This window comes from Epinephelus lanceolatus, chromosome 11 (genome assembly GCF_041903045.1).
Source record: "Epinephelus lanceolatus isolate andai-2023 chromosome 11, ASM4190304v1, whole genome shotgun sequence".
In the NCBI taxonomy this organism is placed as follows: domain Eukaryota; kingdom Metazoa; phylum Chordata; class Actinopteri; order Perciformes; family Serranidae; genus Epinephelus; species Epinephelus lanceolatus.
In genome coordinates, this window is record NC_135744.1 from 17,486,603 (window position 1) to 17,509,874 (window position 23,272).

Sequence of the window (23,272 nt, forward strand, 5' to 3'; positions counted from 1 at the left end):
AGACGCAACATGACTACAAAAACAGGCAAAACAACCACAGGGAGACACACAACGACTGCAAAGACTAACAAAGTGCCTACAAATATGGGCAAAACAACCACGAGGAGACACAAAACAGCTACAAAGAGACACAAAACAACTACAAAGAGACACACAATGACTACAAAGAGATACAATTTGACTACAAAAACAGACAAAACAACCACAGAGAGAGACACGCAACGACTACAAAGACTTACACAGTGCCTACAAATATAAGCAAAAATAACCACAAGGAGACACAAAACTACTACAGAGACACAAAATGACTACAATGAGACACAAAATTACTACAAAAACAGGCAAAACAACCACAGAGAGACACACAACAACTGCAAAGACTCACAAAGTGCCTACAAATATGGGCAAAACAGGGAGGAGGACACACGAGGAGACACAAAACGACTACAGAGATGCAAAACGACTACAAAAACAGACAAAATAACCACAGAGAGAGACAAAGAGGCTATGAGATGCAGAATAACTACAAAACAGGCAAAACAACCACGGAAAGACACAAAAAGACTACAAAGAGATGCAAAATGACTACAAAAACAGGCAAAACAACCACCGAGAGACACAAAAAGACTACAAAGAGATGCAAAATGACTACAAAAACAGGCAAAACAACCACAGAGAGACACAAAAAGACTACAAAGAGATGCAAAATGACTACAAAGAGATTCAAAACGATTACAAAGAGACACAAAATGAATACAAAGAGATGCAAAACAACTACAAAAACAGACAAAATAAGCACAGAGAGAGACAAAAATGCTACAAAGAGATGCAAAACGACTACAAAAACAGGCCAAACAACCACAGAGACACAAAATGACTATGTAGTGACACAAAATGGTCAAAAAGACACAAAATCATCCCAAAACCACAAAAAGATGCATAATGGCTTCAACAAAAAGCAAATAATAACAATAACAAAGGCAAAACAACCACAAAGTTACGTGTCTTGCTCTTATGTGGGAGAGGTGGTGGAGCCTTTTGCATATCTGTGCCCAGGGGCCCATTAATCTTATAATCCGCCCATGTGTGACACAAAGCAAACATATTTAAGTTTAAGAAATATCCTCACACTGTTTAAACAGACAGTTAAATTCTAAATCAATAAAAGCTTAGGAGCTCCCATGGGAGGGTCCTTATCTGGTGCTTCGTTGCGTTTAATATGTTAGACAGCCGTTTAAAGTTCCCATCTATGGTTGGTTCCCACAAACGTGCTTCGAATTTCTATTTTCCCGGCGGTCCCTGAAGGCAGCCGCAGAGGAGGAAGGAACCCTGGCAACGCTGTCACAAAGCTAACGCTAACGTTACCCGTGTAGTGCTGCTAAGCTCCTGATGCATCAGCTTTGTCAACATGCACTTACAAGTCTATCAAGGCTGGGTACCATTTGATCTTTACCTCGTAGCTTCCCCCTAACGCGTGTTAACAAATTCACAATGGAATTTTTTAACGAGCCGAGCTAGCAGACTTTTTCTTCGTCGTAGCCACAGTCAGTCGACCAGCTAACCAGAACGAGCTGTTGTTAGCTTGGTGAATATGGCGATTGTGTCTGGCTCCTGTGCCAGGGTAAACGGGTCTAGAAATGGGCCGTCTGTGTCGGCTACACCCTCCGGATCCGTCGGACAGTCTCAGCCCATGATAGCGGTGTGGGAATGGCAGGATGACCTGGGCTACTGGCGGCCTTACAGCGGCCAGGTGAGCGCCTACATCGAGCGGTGTCTGTCACCGCGGGGCCAGAGAGGAGGAGGACCCGGCTCAACGAGCATCTGCCTCGGACAATCAGACCCCAGCCTGTCGCCTTATCTCATCGACATACCAAGCTTGAAACAGTTTCGGCAGGACACAGGTGAGCCACGACATACTTTATTACTTTAATACATCCACGTTAACCCAACGTTACATTTGTAATCATTTTTTAATGTTGTGCCTCGAATTAAAGCAGTTATCAGGCCAGGCTAACAGAGGACTCTAGCTAGCTAGTTAGCTTTAGCTCACAGGGCGCTGTTGTTTTGATGAGTGTTTACACAGCTCTAAACCAAGATTAGCGAACTGCTCAGGATGAAGTTATGAAATTTAGCCTCAGGCGTCTCTGTTACATGCTTTCCTGTTATCAAACGTTAGCTAACTCATCCACATGACCTGTCTACACTGCTGACGCCTGTAACATTAGCATGTTTTGCTGCTTTGAGCTCAGCTGATTCCTGCTAGCTAGTTTGAATGAGGAGCAACAGAGCTTGCAGATTAACGGCAAATAGTTGTTATAAAACACTTGTACAAATCCCAGTGCTCCTGTAAATAATGTGAATAAAGAAAAACATTAGCTAAGTAACTGAACTGGCAGCCATTTGAGATAAGCTTGTACCAAAGTAGGGATTATAATGTTTACATTGTTGACATTTATAAATAAGGGTTCTTATCTGTGGGAACTGGGCATTTGTCTTTGTTATGGTGCCACATTGGGATTTTTGCTGAAAATGTGGATTTTGTTTTCCATATAATGCTTGCATGATCAGTTGAAATTATCTTTTTATTCTCAGGAAAGACACGGTCAGTACGTCGGTCCCTGTTTGCCCAGTCCTCAGGCCTCGGCAGTGGTGTCTACTGGGAATGGCTCAACGATGAAGGAGGATGGACTCCATATGAGACACGAACCTCTATCCTTTTGGAGCACAGCTATCAGGCCCGCCAAGGCACGGCAGATTTGGGCCCTCATGGATACAATTACATAGTGGATCTCACATCTCTGGCTCAAGTCAACAAAGCAACGGGCTTCAGACGGCAGGTCCGGCGACAGTGTAACCTCCCCTATCCACTGGCCTCCTCTGGCCCCCCGGCCATCCCCTCGGGCCCTGCCTGCTCCTGCCAGCAGTGCTTGAGCCACAGCAGCACAGGACCCATGCCCAGCCGTTCACGACATTCCTTTTCATCGGGCAGTCTGAACCGGCCCAGTCTTCAAGGGACAGGAAGGGCTGCCGCTGCTCACCCCACTTCTGTCTACTCGCCGTACCCCAGGAGACCCCTCTCTGTGGGGGGAATGTCCTGGGGCAGCCCCTGGCCTCCACCACCCTCTGGTAGTCAGCTGTCTGCACCGCTTCTGACCAGCTCTACCAGCACCAATGGGTTAAGGTTGGTATCTGATATGTGTATGGGATTGTGATTGTGTTTGCAGTGCAGTCGGTTTGGTGAAACATCAACAGAAAGATGCCCCTATGGATAAGTTAGCTGACCGAGGATGTATGCTATGGGCCCCTCTCCACCCTTTCCTCCCCTTTCTTCTTTGACTTTCCTGTCAGTCTCCACGTTGACCTATCTTGTAAAACAGGATTTACAAAAAAAAAAAAACTGTAGCTCCAGCCCTGCAGTGGCATGTTTGTTTTGGCTCAGGTCCTGTGACTCTTGTCTGTGTCATCTTCAGCCTGCCTTCTTTTCTGATCCTAACGGCATAAAACTACTTTCAAAGAATTGCTTACTTAAGTGTTATAATGGGTACACAGTTCACTTACAGTTTCTCTTTGCTCTAATTAAGTTTCATTAAGTGTATCGTCAGCCACCGGAAATTAATAATAGGATAGTAAAATGCTGGGTGCTCACACTGTGGTTAGTGTTATGAACCTCATTTTTCAGTGATTGTTCACACTTCTCAATGATTACTCTGGATGGAGTATCTAGTAAGGACAGATAACAACATTTAATAGAGTTCTACATTTTATGCATATGTATATTTATTTGTTTTGACACAGTGGCAGGTCAGTGTATTTTAAAAAAAAAAAAGAAGTAATTTAACAGCATATGCAAAATGCCACTATGTTCTAATGTGAAAGTGATAAAGCTAAGAAAATTTATTATTTAAAAATAGTGGTTATTTTTCTTACTCCATAGAGCGATTTATAATTATGTTGCAGGTTTCTTTTGACTGTAGATTAGCTGATATCGAAGGGCTTCTCATTATCAGTGACACATTTCCTCCTATTGTGTGACCAAGTCCTCTCATTTTGGGTAAAACATCCACACAGGGTTTTTTTTTTGTTTTGTTTAACTTGTCTTCATTTTGACAGATGGGACAACAGGGTTAGTGCTGAAACAAGAGGGAGATGAGTCGATCAGTTGACTGACAAAAATGTAAATAATTATTTTGATTACTGCTCAACAGTCGTAAATTTTATATTTTTGTGCCTTTGACTATTTGTCAGACGTAAAAAGCAACATGAAGACGTCACTTTGAGCTCTTTGAATTTTTGAAGGCACCTTTTCACTATTGCTTCAGGGTGTCTGCAGGTTCTTATAAAGTCTTAAAATATCTTAAATTCAATTGTATAAATATTTGGCCTTAAAGTCATTAAACAGGCTTAAATATATTGAACATGTGGACAAACATTTTGTCTAATTTAATAATCCATTTTTTTATTTCTCTTTGTCGACATGATTCAAGCTCTTATGCATCAACATCATTTCTGATGTTACAAACCTTTAAACCTACCACTGAAACAAATATGTACCTGTTGGCAAAATGCAAATTAACCTAACTCACTCTAATAACCATATTCCTACATAAAGCCTATCTCTGCACAGGACCACATTTATTGTATACTATAAAGTTATACTCACCTACATGCTTAAGTAAAAAAGAGATATTTGTCCAAAATTCAGTCTTAAATTTGGTTAAAAAAGATCCAGAAAAGGTCTTAAAAAGCATTAAGTTTAAGTGTCTTTCACCTGTAGACACCCTGTATTTGGCATTTTGTTGACTAAACTGTTAATTGAAAAAATAATAGGGGCTGCGACTAATCATTTTTAAAATTTTTCCATTAATCCGTTGATTATTTTCACGATTAATCGTCTAGTTGTTTGGTGTATAAAATGTCGTTAATTATGAAAAATGTCAGTCAGTGTTTCCCAAAGCCAGAGATGACGTCCTAAAATATTTTGTCCACAACCCAAAGATACTCAACTTACTGTCACAGAGGGTATGAACCAGTAAATCACACTTAATTTATGTATTTTTTTAATTAAAGAAATTATTCAAAGGGATTAATAAATTATCAAATTATTTGCATTTGCATTCAAACCTAAAAGATCAATCTTTAAATTATTGCAGCTCTTATGAGTATCACAATACTTCAGTAATGATACAGTTTTGTTGTCATTTTAAATGTTCTGCAATATGCTGAGTATTTACATAACATATTTCGTCACATGTTGGATTTATTACCTTTTTTTTTAACTGCAAATTATATCCCCAAAGAAAAACTTTGCCAACATCTGTTTTATCTAATCAAATAAAGTTTTCAGTCAATGTGATTAGAGGACTGAAAAAGCTTCCAAAATTTTAATTGCATTTGCAATATTAATAATTTATAATAATAAAAAAACTTGATGCATGGCGTCCATGAATCAATACAATATTGTAATACTATGCTGTATTGATTTCTTTTCAACCCCAAACTGTTTTTGGTTTACAGCTCTATTATACTTCAGTACTAACAATGTCTCATTTCTTTTCTGTGAAGGCTGTTTTGCACAGTGAGCATATTTGTTGGGCGCATATTCATCAATATATTGGATGTTGAGTCACGCTCCATAGTTGCATTATGCTCATGCAGTCAATATTAAGTTGTTGTTAATCAATCTCAGAATGGCCTAGTTATTTACTGGCCTGTCTGAATGTGGTCACTTTTTTCAGCTCCTTAAGTAAAAGGTAAATAAACCCTTGCAGTGAATTCACAGGCAGGTTTTATTTTCTCCTCTTGATGTGGGGCCAAAGCTATTCCTAACGTCAGCATGCTTAAATGTTCTAATCCTGTGAAGTGGATTGGAAACTGAAATCGTTGTTAAGGCTTTGTTTTGTTCTTTCTGCCTGGTTCATTGTTGCTGTTTTTACTGACTGAATGTCCTCTGTCCTTGTTTCCTGTCCTGCAGTGTTCCTTCCATCTCTGTGCAGCTGAATGGATCCACCAGTGTAAGCTCTGCCCTGGCAGGTAAACGGGTCACTGACCATCCATCCTGACTGTTGCCTCTGCTCTATTCTGCACCACGCGTCTGACTTGGTCGCAGGTTTCATTCAGTATAATGTTTGTGGTTCATGTGCCTTTTCCTCTGCGTTTGTCTTGTGAGTGTCAGTCTGTTCGGGAACAGCATGCCACAAAAAAAAGCTGGAAGAAGGGGGTTAATAAATAAAAAAAGAACGCACCTCTAACTTGAAGAGAGTGGGGGAAACAATGTCCCTGAAACCATCAGAGAGAGGCTTCCATTCAGCGAGAAACAAAAGTGATATGATCCTGTTTGTTTCAATAGAAAACATGAAAACAGCCTCCACACAGGCTTGTTTTTATTGAGAGCCCACACAAGTTTCCTCGTGCTCTACAAAGAATTTGGCCCTGGATGCAAAAAAAAAAAAAAAACATGATTGACTTTAGTTTGAAGTCTTTATCCTGTAAGACAGCTCTCGTCTCATTGGTCCATGCCACTGTGGTTTTTGTAAGTTGGCTCAAAGCTAAAACATAATAGATGGGACGACTAATAACAAAAACAATACACCTACATAAGTGGAATACATTAACTTGGATGATTTGTGTTTCACATAACTTGAATGTTGATGTAAAAATATATCAGTGAAACCACTATTTTATAAAATGTTTTATAGAGAGGCGAAGTCCTTCCTCTTCTTGCGGACCACATTTTGCATTAAATATGTAGTTATGAAAGACAAATGATTTTCTTTTATCTTGTTTGAATTGTGCCATGATTTACACACATGGTCATTGTTGATATAAAAGATGTTTTTGCAGGTTAAGAAAGTCAGTTTGTTGTAAAACTATTGAAGTGCAAGACTGTGAAAATACATAATTAGAAAGACTACACAAGTCACATAGGTGACATCGTGGCGTTCTCGTGCTGAAGCTAAGATGTCTGTGTGTTTTGGACTCAAACGAGCAACGAGTCTTGCCCATTCTTTCACTTCCCGACTGATAAAAAGACTAGCGATGCATGATAATATTGACACGTCATGAGTGTATGTCATTAAAATGAAATTTTTGAATCGGCCGACACGCTGAGAATATCGGTACATCATTGATATCGGCCAATATCGGCTTTAAGATTAATCACAATCAGCCAACATGTGTTTTTTTATTTTAATGTGCGCTTTTTCCCACAGATGTGTGAAGATTTAACGCCATTCATCTCACCGGTATAAAACAGGCCGCAGCGCTACCTTATTAACGACCGTAGTATTGAGCTCCAAGCTCCAACATAACCGGCTCTTTTATCTGTAACTGTCACTGTTTTTACGTTTGGGTGTAATTTATTATCATGCTGCAGCAGCCGCTCCTCCTGCTGTCTGTGCGTCCGGGCTGCTGCGCCACTTTAATGCACACACACTAACACGGTGTAGAGACGCTGCTGTGGAGACAGAAGTGAAGATAACTCGAGCTGGTGACAGCTACACTTGTTACTGTAAGTGCGATAAGGGGGCGGACTTTGCCTCTCTGTTCACAAACAGCTCAGGAGTACTTTGAGAGACTTACCCTTTACACACCTTGACCTTACTTTTTGACTCAGCTCTGTATAAAAAGGGACACAACCCTATATTAAGGTTCTCAAATTGAATTTCCCATAATTGTTGTTGAATATTGTGCTTTTTTAAATCCAAAGATACCTGACGAAAACATTAGTATGTGTATTTTGGCGTATTCCTCTCATCCATTTTTTTTGCATGCGTCCTGTGCCTGATAAATTTGCTTTCAGTTGCTTTTTTGAAGGCCCTTTTGTATCCTCACACATGCTTGTTTGGAGCGTCATGTAGATTCCTGCTCTCCCAGCTCCCCCTCAAAACATATTTGGATTCTTTTCCATAAAAGGAAACATTCAGCTGAAACACAAAGTTTCAGTCAAGAGTCTCTCTTGAAATTAAAAACACCCAAGTATGCCTCAACTTCCACAGAAACTATAATGCATTTTCTGTTCATGACGCCCAACTCACTAGTGTCAACATAATGCTTTTTTTTTGGTCATTTCGTCATATGACTCAGATCTGACAACGTCAGTTTAAGTCAGGAGAATTTACAGCCCCGCTATGTGATAACATCTTAAAGCTATTTGAAGAGCTAACAGTTATTCCAAGTACGCATATTTATCAGATACATCAGAAGTTCAGTTTCATGGAGAATATTGTATTAGTTCAAGATAATGGGCAACTGAGGTAAAAAAAAGCTAATCTTAATAGATGTATTTAGCGGTGAGATAATTTATGGTGATTTATGCCTTTTCAGTAAATCATGATAATACCATTGACTTAATTTAGATTTTGTATTCTCAGTGCGCCGAGCTCTAACATTTTGGTCACCTTGTTACCGTCTGGGGCTTATTAACACTCATGCAGCTCAGCTTGTTCTCTGTATAACCTGTGACCTGTCCGATGTTGCAGGTGTACTCACATTTAATTTTTTAATATAATGAAGTATTCTGTATTTTAAATCATTGCATACAAGGCCATTGCGGTTGTCTTTTAGAATTTCACACATGGAATTTAATTTCCATCTTGTAATGACACACGGTCACGTATATACTGCTTAGACTTTCCCTGTAGTTCTGTAGCTCGTATAGTAGGCGGGCAAGTTGCTCCATTGACATGCAAAGTGAGCTCTCACTCTTCTTATTTATTTTTTTCCGCTGCACACTTCTCAAATTATAACTCCGTTTCTTGGCTGTGATAAGCTGACTGAATCAATACAATCAGCCCGGAGGAAACTGGTGGACCAGAACCTCATTAGTGCAAAGCACCGTACCATGACTTTGGCGAATCATTTCAAATGGAAGGTCAGTCATGCGGTGTCTTCTTCAGATGTACCGTTTTAATGATCACGAGTCAGTAATGAAAATTAGCAGTTAATCAGCTCCACATTTCATGCACTTTGTTTATTTTGTATTTTCAGTTTTAAACCCGTACAATAAATACAACTGCTTCCACTATTGTTGGAGGTAGAGTTAAAAATGGGAAGAGAAGGTTCAGTATGTGTTTACAAGAGTTCGGTTTTTCATAAACAGGTGTTTAACAACATTAGATGACTAAATCAGCCTTTTACAGTGACCGAAAACTGCATATGTTAACATGATTGTTGCACTCCTTGGGCTGTTATTGACTATATTTACATTCACGGTAAAGTTCCACTATTATTCTGAATTTCATTTTCATGTAAAGAGCACATTTCATTTGCATATTCTGAATTAGACCTTATTAGTATTATTGTGTTCAGAGTATTCATCTCACCTGCAACACACAGCCTGTTGCCTTTTTCCTGTCAGCTCTGTGGGTCGTCACAGATGGGGTAGAGATGCAAAAGAAAAGGCCACATTTCTCCTCGGAAGGAGAAACACACCTACTTTAAAACATAACGAAAGACTGGATATCAACAGGTTTTTTTTGAGTATTCACAAATATCAGAAGAAGGTGGTTGAAGGAATGAAAGAGGAAGGCTGCGTTTGCAGTTGAACAAGATCGCTACCGGTGAAGGACTTTGAAAAAAATCCTATTTTTACATAAAGAAACAAAATGGCACAAGCGGCTCCAGCTGTTCCACTTTTCTATATTTTGATGTGACAAACATCAAAATATGTATAAATAATGGATGTAGTAACTGTTACATCACCCATTTGTTTGTGGACTCCTGTTTTGAAGCCCCAAGTTTGGCAATTTGTCCGTCGCCATCTTGGTTTTTTGGAGCCAGAAGTGACCTTATTTGGACGATAAGGTGTGGAGGAGTAAGGGGTGGATCTGACTCCCAGACAGCCTGTCACTCAAGCAGCCCTGCCCTTAAATATTCATTGATTTAAGCCTTAATAAAATGTAAATGGGTGAGTTGTATAAAAATTCACCCCTCATACAGTTGCCAGGAATGTTTAAGTTAGCTATAGAGACCAAAATTATTTTTTGTACCAGACTTTAAACATGTTTATTTCTGCTGTAAAGTTGGGTATTCTAACATGGGGGTCATGAGGAGTTTGCAGGCGGCCTCAAGTGGCCATTCAAGGAACTGCAGGTTTCAGCACTTATGCACTGGCTTCATTTCTCAGCTGTGGAGGTCGCCTCTAGATCCAAACCACCAGCTTTTCAAACTTTAAAAAGGAGTTGAGGCAAGTTGATCAAAAATGGTTTTGGCCATTCCTGTTGTTTCAAATACTTTAGTAGAGTAAGTAAAAACGCATCTTTAAATTCTGATGGCAAAAAATGGCAACTCTCTGGACATATTGATAATACCGCATCACAGCTCATCTTTTTACATTTCTCTGTCACTCACTGCTACGTCACATTTTGTTGTTTTATTTTGTTTTAAGTCTATCCAGTTGCGTCCAGAGGCATTTTTGTTTGCCCTTTGCTAATGCCCCTTGGAAATCGAAAAAGAACTGTGAGGTTCCAGCCCGTTGTCACTCCCATGTCGTCAAATTTGTCTGTCAAACACTGACGCAAAAAGGCACCTTTTACGGCAGGATTGACTCGCCTCTAGAGTCGGTCTCTAGTGGTCGTTCAAGGAACTGCAGTTTTTGGCAAGCTTCGCGTCGGCTTTATTTTCAGCCCCGAGGCTTGCCACTCGTGAACTACAGGTTAGGGCACGTTAATCGGAGTTCGTGCAGCTGCGTGTTAACAGGAATACTATTGGAATATTTACTTTCATTAGCCATGTAAACAGCTTTGTAGGAACCTTGTTTTTTTTTTCCAGAGTAAGGTCCAAAACAGGATTTTATTGTGCATGTAATGCAGTCAGTGAGTTTTGCCTCCAATTTTTCAACCTGGAAAATATGGCAGCTACATTGGGAACATTGTCAGGTTTGGGTTTAACGGTCTATTAAAGTAAGCTACTTCAATTCTCACCTCATCAGTTTGAGGAGAGACACAGGCCATGCATGACTTCACTTCATGTTCAATTTTTCATTTGTGAAGAAAAATTAATGTTCCATTTCCTCTCCTTAGAGGGTACATGGTGTTGCCTTAGAGCAGACGATCGTGCTAAAACTAAGATCTGCAACGCCCAGTCTGCACTGCCAAGCTGTTCCCAAGGATTGTGGTTGTCATAATGTAAACCATTCCTCATAGTCTGCTGATTGATTGGTCTGACTTCCAGCTTCTGGGCACCATCAATTCTTAGTGGATCTTTTCCAGGCTCCCGAGATAACTTGTAGTCTTCACTTAGCTCATGAGATTAATGCTAGCTTGACAACAGAAGTCCTGATTGAAAAAACAGCTTCGCTCATTAATCAACAAAGAAGAGACAGAAGATTCATAGTCAACCACTAAACCGACGGCCATATGTTAAACATGATCAGTTTGGTTTTAACTTGAAGGTTCTTGATGCTGTGACTGACTCCAGTGTTTTGTGTATGAATGAGCGACACGGTGAAAACATCAGATGCTGCTACATTTCTCATACCTTTGATTTGTTCCTTTCTACTCCTGCATATCTCCACTTGCTCTCAACCCTCACCTGCCCCACTTCTGCCCCGCCCCATCCCGCCTCAACCCAACCCCACCCTACCCCCCTGCTCCAGGCATGGCCTCCATTTTGATGTCAGCAGTGGGACTCGGCGTGCACTTCACCACTGCCCCCCTCCCTCAGCAGCAGCAGCAGCTACAACAGCAGCAGCAGCAGCAGCAGCAGCAGCAACCTGCTCCTTTCTCTCTTCCTCCTCCTCTCCTCCCCCCTGCCAGCAGGCCCAGCAAGCCCCACAGCAGCAGCAGCAGCAGCAGCACCACCACCAGTACAGTTAGGAGAGCAAAGAGGCAGCACAGGAGAGGTAGCTACCACGCCACCAGCCCTTCCTCCACCTATTTTTCTCCATTGTTCTCTTTTGCTCCAGTTATCACCACCACAGGCTTGAGGAACATTTCATCCAGCATCCACTCACTCTCACTTGTCTTCATGTGTTCATAGGGTGTGTTAACACTACTCAGCTTATGTGTTAGTCGGAAATAAAAGTGCTGCTTCTTGTGCAACTGTGAAATAAGAAGATAAGTGTGACCAATGTGCTCTAAAACCAGACCTTTGACTCGTCTGATTCAGCCTCTCTGTTCTCAATATCAGCTTGCCTACCTGCCATAAAATCCTGCTTCTCTTAAATATTTATCAGCTCTCAAAGATGAAACATGCAGCACTTTTTTTCAATACAGTCTTCTAGTTTCTCCAAGACTACCTTAATTGAAAAACGGGAGTCTGGGAAATGTGGAACAGTCCAAACTCTGCTGTGTAAGCACAATGATAGTGAAGAAAACTTCCACTATATGCTGTGGCCTTCACAGCCACCAGATCTCAAAGAAATGTCCCAGGAGCCACTGCTGCACTAAAGAGTGCAACGATTAGTCCATTATTAGTCAGTCAACAGCAAATTAATTGGCAGATATTTAGATAACTAGTCCTTTGGGTCTTTTTTTTTAACCAAGCAAAAATGCCAAAACAAATGGGCAGATAATGAAAATGATTGCAGCAGTTGCAGCACACGAAGCATCTGGCCTGCTTGAATCAAACAAAAGACGTCTTAATGCATTATATTTACTGACAAAGTTGGTGTTTGTTAAAGGGGGTTTGCTTATAGATAAGTTGGACATAAAAAACCCAAACAAAACAAGCACTTGGATTTGAATTATGAAGCTGCACTTCATCACTGCCTCTTTATTTCTGCCTGACTTTCTTTTTTCATCTCTGCATTGTCATGACCATAAATTACACCTCCTCCACACTCATTGTCTGCCACTTCTTACTTGAAATTCCTGCTCTTGAAATCAACAGGGGACAGACACACAAAAACGCAGAAAAAGTGTTGATGCCTGGAAACTTAGCAGCGAATATATTTTTTTCTTATTTCTCAGCCGGGAGAAAACCTTTCAAAATCTGGAATTAAATGGAGCTGTCTTGTGCGATAAACTCCGAAAAGACATTTGAACATTTAATAAGCTTTCAGAAATTTGCTTCCTAAACAGACTTGACACTCACACATGTGCGTATGTGGGAGAATATGGTCCATACATGCACTAAGTGTCTGTATCCATCGCTCACGCTGCCCATCACGGTTGCACATGAACATTGAATGTTCATTCTGTCATCATGCATTCAAGTTGTCTCTGTGGCTTGTGTGTTTGCATGTTTTGCATACTGTCTGTGCACATTTATTTGTATGTAGCAGACACAGAAAGAGGAGAAATCCTTAGCTTATGTGGCCAATGTTCGCTGGAAATTCTAAAAAATTATTTGATGTTGTAAAGAAAATCATTTCCTTTCATCTCAGCACAGTCTCATCTTTTTGTTCGGCAGGTTGTTGGAGTCACAGTTTTAGTGTCTGGGCCTGTTGCAGCTCATTCATCTCTTTGTGCTTTGTCTTTTATCCCTCTTTTAGCCTCAGCTCAGAGACCCGAGGAGGTGATTCAGCGCTACATGGAGGTAGTTGGAGGAGTACCAGATGAGGTAAATGTTTCATGGTTAGGTTTTTTTTTTTCCCTCCTAGATGTCACAGAACTAAAAGAAGGTTTCGGTTCTTAAAATAGAGAAATTTCAATATAGCATTTTGATGGACCGTTCATATGGCTGTTTGCTGTTTCTGGCCTCAAACTGTAATTGTGACACTAAACACTCTGTCCCTGGGTTTCCCTCAGGACTGCATTATCTGCATGGATCAACTGTCCAATCCGTCCGGCTACGAGACACCGTCCGCAGAGGAGGGAGGCCAGAGCATCCTGCCAGACACTGTGGGGAAATTCATCAGATGTGGACACACCCTGCATATGCTCTGCATGCTGGCCATGTACAACAATGGCACAAAGGTACACGCCTGTTAAATGACTGCATGGAAACTGCTGTTTTTATGCCTCTGTGCCAGCGATGGCCGTGACCGCAGGCATTATGTTCATGGGTTGTCCATACGTCCTTCTGTCCCATTCTCATGAACAAGAAATCTCAAGAACACCGAATGGGAATTTCTTCAAATATGGCACCAGGACGAGATGAACGGATTTGACTTGGGTGGTCAAAGGTTTTTGACATGGATCTGCACTGTCAGAGACACTTGTCTGGTTCGTGGAGGCATACAAACGCAAAATGTGTGTACATATTGATCTGAGAAGTCTGCCTTGAAGTACCACATTGATGGACTGCACTTGTACAGCGCTTTTCTATTCTTCTGACTGCTCAAAATGCTTTTACGCTACGAGACACATTCCCCCATTCACACACTGGTGGCCTGAGGCTACTGTACATGGTGCCACCTGCTACTTAGTAACCATTCACACACACTCACTGATGGACAGCCACCAGGAGCAAATTTGGGGTCAGTATTTTGCCCAAGGATACTTCGACATGCAGACTGGAGGAGCTGGGGATCAAACCTCCAATCTTCTACCTCTGAGACAGCCACCTGTGTGTCCGTAACATTAGCTTTACAAAAGTTAAAGATACAAAACACTTTCACAGTGTGATGGAGTCATTGTCGTAAAGGAAAAGTTGGGCATTTGGGCAAAATATATTTAGTGGTATTTGCTCTTTTTCTTGAGTTAGATAAAAAGACTGATATCACTCTGTGCATTATGTACAGAGCTACAGTGAGGAGGCGATTCACTTAGCTTAGCGTTACGACCAGAAGCCACTGGTTGCCTGGCAACCTCAGGATGACGACAAGACTCCTAGAAGTCACTGCGCCTGGCTGCTGGTCGCCAATAAATATAATATTTCCAGCACATAACCCTCTGGGAATTATTGTCAAGTTGTTCGCACACTTCTGTATTTCCCTGATTAAAAAGAAGGAGACACAACGGGCCTTATCTTCACCCTGGATGGAGAAAAGTGTTGCACAGCACAACTGTTACTGCTAGTTCAGACTATCGCAGTTGTCACTTTCATAGCCAGTGTTACGTTGTGTATGTGGCAAATATACTGAGGTCAGGTGCATTGTTGGCACATTGCTATTTTTAGGTAGCGAAAAGCAATTGGGTCATTCACCAACAAAAACCTGGTCTAAAGTCAGAGTGATGCAGTTTTTTCCCGTAGTTTGAATAACATATTATTCGGGTAGTAAGATGCACGCACGTACACTATGCTTGTTATATACACAGGGACACATGGATGGATTGCAAGTGGGTGAAGTGAGAGAGAAAAACGGCCCTGTAAACAGCCTGCACCTGGCTTTTAAAGGGAATGGGGGGTGACTCTGGTTGAATCCACATTAGGCCCTGAACAAAATCTTGTAACTACAGTACACAATCCATTGACTACATAACCATAGATACTCCATATATACACACTTAACAAGGCAGAACTACTTTCAGGTACAGAGCATCTTGTGTATTCCTAACTGAATTCACAGTCAGGCATCTAAAATATATTGGTGTGCTTTAAAAAATGGTTGATGATAGTGTTATGTATGTTTTAATGTGTGGAATGGTCCTTTAAAATGTGTGGCAATAGACCGTTTTCCTGCTCACAGTATGTTCTAGTGTTTCATTGCTTTTTATTTGAGGTGTAGTGTATAAACTGAATACCAAATAACTCAATCATACATACAAGTGACGATGAAGCACTGGTTGATGAGACCAGAGGCGTCAAGACTTGTTGAGGGAAGGGAACACAAAACAAAAGTCTCATCAGTGGATCGATGAGTATTTGATCAGCGCCTAACCTGGTTTATATCGATCGTTTAAAAGGCTCTCTGGTCGTGTTTTCCCCTCAGGACGGCAGTCTGCAGTGCCCCTCGTGTAAGACAATCTACGGAGAGAAGACCGGCACACAGCCCAAAGGCAAAATGGAAATTTACAGCATCGCCCAGTCGCTGCCAGGCCACCCAGACTGTGGCACCATCCAGATCATCTACAGCATACCACCTGGCATACAGGTACGTCTGCACACTGAGCTACCACTCTGCCAAGAATGCAAAGTAAATCCAGCCATGTATTTTGATTTTTCCTTCCAGTCTTTTATTTTCTACCAGAGCTGCAAAATCAGAGCATAAAAATTGGGTTTTTAGCACGAAAGACACCATAATTTCTCCTCCTGAACCAAAGTTAGGATTTGAAAAATTAGGGAGTTATAGTATAGTCAAGGGCTTGACAAATATGTATCAACATTATCAGATATTTTATTTGAATGGAGAGAGTACTGGCTGCTACAGAGTGAGTTGCAGTATGGCTTGTTTGGAGCCTTTAACAGTAACTTCAGCATTTTTCTCTGCAACGTTCTAAAATGGTTTTGCCTAGTCGTGACTCTTTGGTCTGAACTGAGCCTCAAGCCGCCCACACATGATCAGTGGCTAAACTGTGCCACAGTTTTCCTGTGAGGACAGCAGTGGCCCCAGGTGTACTGCTGTGTACTGCTTGAAATTGCCACGGAGCACTGCTGTCAGAGTTCAGATTATTGAAACTTTGACCCAGGTTGCCGTTGACCTTTCAAAGCGCATGGCAGCGAGGTAACAGCTGTGTGTGACATCAACAGAAGCAACAAGCAGGGGAGGTGGAGAGTAATGGAAGAAAAACTCATCCAGAGTTCTGTATAAAATCATATCACGATCTCGCTAGGTAAAGTAATGCATGGTGAAATGTCAGCAGTCAGACGGGACGACCAGGTTTGTGAATAGCTTATAGTTTATGAACTGAGCTAAATCCAAAGCTGAGGTTAGCTTGTGCACTTTTTGATGAAGTGTATCTGCTCCATGCTCTGCGCCCTCCCTCACGGAGAGTGAAGAGCACATTTCTTATCACCTGAAGGCAGCTTAAATGTGCGATTTACATTATGGAAGTATTTCATGTATCACTTTTATCAGAGAAAAGACTTTGAGGACGATGACTCTACTCTTTGGACTGATCTCAGGGAAACTTATGAAATGACTGCAGGGGAAAGTACAGTCTGGACCGAAGCTCGTTCAGTGATGTTTCCAAATAAGTATTTTAACAGATTGATGTTCAGGCTCGACTGTGGGAGAGCACTCTCCTCTGTCCTATTGCGTGTGGCTCACAGTGACACCCTCCTTTGTTACAAGACTTTGTTTGTCTTGTGGGAAAACCTTAATTTCTTTCCGTGTCCTGCTGTAACCATGCGTGCGGATAAATTGCAGCGCATGTATCAGCGATCTAAAGTTACAAGAACGTGAATTAGATTTGTATTGAGCTGTTTGTCTACAGTTATCTCCAAAACACAGTTATTAGATTATTGTATTGTTCCAACTGATCTCTGCTATTAAATGTAATGTCTCTCCATTCATCAATTGGTTCTTGTCCTCCTCCTCCACCACCACCAGGGCCCGGAGCATCCCAACCCAGGACAGCCGTACACATGTAGAGGCTTCCCTCGCTTCTGTTTTCTACCAGACAACGACAAGGGCAGGAAGGTAAAAAGCAACACATCCCACAGCTGGGACCAACTCCACACCACAGACGCCTGTATACAGTGTAAACACGTATCCATACCCTACCACACGTACAAACAAACAATCAATATCTTCAGTTACATCATCACTGGAGAACCAGAGTGGAGCCAACATGACACACGAGGTGCACACAGTTCGATACCACAAACACAGGTCTCCATCAGGACTGGAGTGTTTCACTGTGATTAAATTAGGAACATTTTGTGCGCATTATAAAGTTGTGTTGTTTCCATGGTGAATTAGTAGCTCATTTCCTGCTCACTGGCAACTGCGGCCGAACACTTTAGCTTCTATAAATAATCTCCGATGTAATTCAGTAATGGAAAATTGGATTAAATTATTCCAGTTGTAGTTTATCTGCGCCTGTGCCTCAGACTCACTTCCTTCATCAGAGTCCCTGGTGTGAGGATGTTCCGCGGAGAACACGGATTTGAGAACGGACACGCAGCTCGTCCCGCAGTGTGGTAAACAGTTTAGAAAACACCCTTCACTTCCATCAATTAGGGAGCCTAACTGTCATGAATACCTGAAGTCACATAAAGCCATAGAAATAGAATGAGAGTAGAATGGACTTTCCCATTCAAAGGATGGTCAGAGCAGCGGCCATTTTTATAGCAATCATTGTAGGCAGCTAACTGCTATATAAATTTATATTTATACAAACCGACTTGTGGCCACAAACTCACTGTAGCGAGCAGTACCAACTAAACATGCAGTGGAGTAGTAATGCTGGGTTCACACTACATGATATCAGCCCGATTATGGCCCGACACAGCGACGTATGGTGTCGGCTCGGATCGTGAACAACAGTGAGTGTCGTACGCGATAATCCTTTGTTTCATCTCGTGTAGTGTGTCATAGTAGACGACAACCGATGCCACGTCTGGGACGCCTCACGACAGCTGTCACTGTGCTCTTCATGCACAGCGACGCAACAAGTGCAACTGTCGTCAACTCCAACTCTCTGCCGTCTGCCTGTCTCTCCACTCCATGTGTGTGCGCAGCTAAACACCACACACCATAAACAACAGCAAAATGCAGTAAAAGACTGTTTTGTTATTTACCTAAATTTTGTGCACTTCTTTATATTGCTTAGCTTGTCTGTCATCTATGGTCCATGGTGTTTTTAGGGCGGACACTCAGAAAGCCACCTCAAGTGCAAGAAAAGCCAAATGGGCAATAAGTAATTTATTATTGCAATCTGGGCAAAACATGTACAGACGATGGAAATAAACACTCCCCGGAATACAGTTCATTCAGGTAACTCAGGCAGGGGCTACATGGAAGGAACAAACACCAGAGAATACTCTCGTACAGGAAAAGAGAAATTCTCTTGAGACAGCGATAAGGCCAAAATATCAAAGAGAGGGTTTGTTATTTTATACTTTATTTTGTAAAACCATTAAGAAACAGCTTGGATGCAGGGAATTTTTCTTGGCACATCACAGAGCTGTTCATTTGATTGAGTTTAACAGCTTTAATGTACTTTAAGTGTGCACTGAGCAGAATAGACGTATCAGATCGAGACTCGGTATCGACAGACACTCAATATGGACTCAGGCAAAAAAACATGATTGGGACATTCTTAATTAGGGCTGCAGCTAACAATTATTTTCTTGACAAGCTCTTGACAGTTTCCTGACAGTGTCCAGTAGCATTCAGTCCGCACAGGAAGTCACAGAAACACTCACATCCTGTAAGATCTGATGTCGATTTATTAAAATATTATCAGACTCATATACCGCCTCGCTTTGATGATATTATCGTTGCCCACTTTTGTACGATGTCATAGAGAGTCAGGGTGAAGTCGGACACAAATCCAACCTGTATGAATTATGCGGCGATCGCCAGTGATCGAATCTGCACAGGCCTGGCTCATCTTTGAACGAGCCTGTTGTCTTCAGATTGCTTGTTTTGTCTAGACTATACTGTCATATAGGCAAAGAGAACCAGTGAATGGTCACGTGTGAGAGGCTGGAACCAGACACTGATTTTGCTTTGTGTTGATTTACAGACTGATTTATTATCCACGCATTAGTGCTTTGTGGGTTTTGAATTCGAGCTCTCTAATGTTCGCCCCATGTCTCTCGTTAAAAAAAAGGTGCTGGAGTTGCTGAAGGTGGCGTGGATGCGACGCCTCATCTTCACCGTGGGAACGTCCAGCACCACAGGAGAGCCCGACACAGTGGTGTGGAACGGCATCCACCACAAAACCGAGATGATGTCCAACCTGTCGGGCCACGGCTACCCCGACCCAAACTATCTGGACAATGTTCTGTCTGAGCTGGCCTCTCAGGGCGTGACAGAGGACTGCTTCAAACCTCCGGGCGGCTGCAGCGGCGGCAGCAGCTAGGTCACAGCTCCGAGCTTCACACACACTTCCACTCACTGCTGAGTTAAAACCCACCTCTGCGGCCAGGTGGACCTCCTGCAACCTCCTGTCTGTTCTTAAGTTCGTTCAAACCTCATGGAGTGAGCAGAAGGGGGAGAAGTGAGCTGAGAAAAGGTCTCGAAGCGTCTCTGGAAGAATGCAGAGTGGAGGGCTTGCTGATAACGGTTTACGCTCCACTACATTCCTGCTCATCACAAATTCCCAGAGTCTGAACTCAGAGAAAACTGGAGCCACTTTTTTTCAAACCTCCATAAACTGGAAATTGTGTTTTTACTTTGTTTTGTTTTCCTCCATCATGAGCCTCATCTGTATCCCCTTGTCCAGTTACCATAAGACTGGCAGCTCACACTGGGGATAAAAATCTCTCTCATTAAGCACTTTAGTTCTGACAGTGCGTTTAGCTGACAGCGTGTGATTTCCCGGTAAAGGGCGGCGAACTTGTTTTCAAATTGGGAAGTTATGCAATTAAGGTGTTTCTGCTGAAAACCTTTGTGTTTGACACAAAGTCACACTGAACCTTCTCGTAGCAAAGTGAGTATATATTAGCCTATTGGATGAGAAGAGGCAATACTTAACTGATGTAAATAAAACAGACAAAAAAAATAATGAAAAAAATAATGTAAAAACAAACAGGTTGTGTCCACAGACGCCAGTCGAGGAGATAAAGTTGTTTTAACATTTAACACTACTTCTGATTTGACCATCCGTTGTTATATTTTAATCTAATTTTATAAGCAGATGTCTGACGCACTCACATGGTGATTTGTCATGTTAGAACTTTGCAGTAACTGTGCCCCCAGGCGCTCTGCAGCCATTGTTTTTGTCACTTAGTATGTTAAAGTTTGTGTGAAGGGACAAGGTTACCATCGCATATAGCTCGACGACCTCAATCCTTTTGTCCAGACAGATGGGACGGACCGAAGAGATATTAAAGAAGAAGAAAAAAAAGAAAAAGCTCCGGTTAAGAACATTTTACAGTGTGACAATCAAGGTCATCGAACTCGTCTTGATTAAACAAGACACGTGAAGCCGCGGCGAGCATGTTAATGTTCCCGCTGGCTGCAAACTCACCTCCTGTATCCACATGCATTATTCTGCTCACAGTACTGCAGTACAGATGCTGAACTGAGTCTTGACATGTATACAAGCAAAACTGAAAAAAAGTCTCTGCAATAAAGAAATAAGGCAAAATGAATCCCGTGTCTGACCTGAGTTCTGTACGAGTAATGCAGCAAGTCTTCTTTATTTTAGAGTTTTTATTTTTCTAAAGAAAGTCCTTGAGTTAGTAAGGTGCTGATCTACTTCCAACAATGCTGAAATTTATTTATTTAACCAGGAAGTCCCAATGAGATTGAAAGTCTATTTTGCAAGAGAGACCAGAGTAAAAAACTAAAATGTCAATGGACAAACTGTTTGAGTCACCAGTAAGCTCAGAGCATGTATGTACTGTATGATCTGAGGTGTACAGCATTTGCATACATACAGTATCTCACATAAGTGAGTACACCCCTCCCATTTTTGGAAATATTTTATTATATCTTGTCATGGGACAACACTATAGAAATGACACTTTGATATACCTAAAGTAGTCAGTGTACAGCTTGTATAGTAGTATAGATTTACCTTCCTCTGAAAATTACTCAAAACACAGCCATCAACATCTAAACAGCTGGCAACATAAGTGAGTACACCCCACAGTGAACATGTCCAAATTGTGCCTAAAGTGTCAATATTTTATGTGCCAACCATTATTATCTAGCACTGCCTTAACCCTTTTGGGCATGGAATTCACCAGAGCTCACAGGTTGCTTCAGGAATCCTCTCCCACTCCTCCATGATGACATCATGGAGCAGATGGATGTGAAGACACCTTGCGCTACCCCACCTTCAGCCTGAGGATGCCCCACAGGTGCACAGCTGAGTTTAGGGCTGGATACATACTTGGCAAGTCCATCACCTTCACCTTCAGCTTCCTCAGCAAGGCAGTTGTCATCTACTATGTGTGTTTTGGGTCATTATCATGTTGGAAAACTGCATTGCAGCTCAGTTTCTGAAGAGGGGCGATCATGCTCTGCTTGGAATTCATGTTTCCCTAAATGAACCGAGCTCCCCAGAGCTGGCAGCACTCATGCAGCCCCAAACCATGATGCTGCCACCACTATACTTGACTGTAGGCAAGGGACAGTTGTCTTGGTGCTCTTTCAGCATGTGTGGCACCTTGGTGAAGAGCACAAAGGCAACTGTCCCTTGCCTACCAAACGATGCTGCAGCCATAAACTCCATCACTACCTGTCTTTTGGCAATAAGTAAATGGATGAGCAATAATTTCTTAAAGTCAAATGAAGACAAAACTGAAATCCTGCTTGTCGGGCCTTAAACAAAAAGAGAAATGCTGCTTAATAATCTGGGAATTTTAAACCTCCGAGGTGACATGTCTTGGTGCGATCCTAGATTCAGATCTAAGCGTCAAGTCCCAAATTAACAAGATAATGAAAACATAATTTTCCCGCCTCAGAAACATAGCTAAGGTACGACCATTTCATCACAGAGAGACTTCAGCTGATTGAAAACTCTGCAGCTCGGCTATGAACCAGAACCAAGAGGAGAGAGAGCACATCAGGCCCGTCTGAGCTGCTCTGCACTGACTTCCTGTTACATTTAGAATTGATTTTAAGCTCCTCCTCCTTGTACACAAAGCCCTACATGGGCTGGGACCAAGCTACATTGCTAACTCCCTTGTTAACTGTTTGCCTCCAAGAACACTGCGATCATCTGCTGCTGGTTTATTGGAGGTTCCCAGAAACAGGCGGAAGAAGATCAGGGATGCAGCCTTTGTCAGTTACACAAAGCTATGGAACACACTACCTATAGATATCAGAGAAGCTAGCTCGCTAAATGTTTTTAAAAGAGAGCTAAAAACGTATCTGTTCACTTTAGACTTTAACTAGCTCTGACTTCCTGATACAGGTATGAAACTTTCCATTTAAGCTTCACACTGCTGCAACTCTTAAAATCTTACCTGAGTTTATGATTTATAGTTTTACAACTCAATAATCTGCTCAGGAATGACCCAAGGAACTTTACAAAACTCTAAAATCCAGACCCCATCCAATTGAGCATCTGTGGGACTTGCTGGTACCTCACCTTGCACCCTACAGGACTCAAAGGATCCGCCGCCAACGCCTCTGGTGCCAGACACCACAGGACACCACCAGAGGTCCAGTGTCCATGCCTGAAGCCAAGTCTGATCCACGAGGCATGGACACAGGGTCTCTGGGGTACCAGCATGTTCCACAGACGTTCAACTGGATTGAGATTTGAGTTATTTGGAGGCCAGGTCGATGTCTTGAGCTCTTTGTCACAGTCCTCGGATCATTCCTGAACAGTCTTTGCAGTGTGGCATGGTGAACTGTCCTCCTTAGTCATGAGTTCGAGGT

The 23,272-nt window shown here is 42.0% G+C and overlaps 1 protein-coding gene across 2 annotated transcripts; it reads left to right on the forward strand.

Annotated features, from left to right (window-relative positions):
• The first annotated feature begins 1,346 nt into the window (after positions 1 to 1,346).
• Positions 1,347 to 21,030, forward strand: dtx2 (deltex 2, E3 ubiquitin ligase). Of its 2 annotated transcripts, XM_033649268.2 has the most exons (9): positions 1,347 to 1,901; positions 2,593 to 3,181; positions 5,972 to 6,030; positions 11,594 to 11,839; positions 13,433 to 13,500; positions 13,689 to 13,856; positions 15,755 to 15,916; positions 17,315 to 17,404; positions 19,545 to 21,030. In XM_033649268.2, the coding sequence occupies exons 1-9, from the start codon at positions 1,592 to 1,594 to the stop codon at positions 19,794 to 19,796; spliced, it is 1,944 nt and encodes a 647-aa protein (XP_033505159.2). In that variant the 5' UTR covers positions 1,347 to 1,591; the 3' UTR covers positions 19,797 to 21,030. The 2 variants fall into 2 exon arrangements, with proteins under 2 accessions (XP_033505159.2, XP_033505168.2); XM_033649277.2 differs by lacking the exon at positions 11,594 to 11,839.
• The last annotated feature ends 2,242 nt before the right edge of the window (positions 21,031 to 23,272 follow it).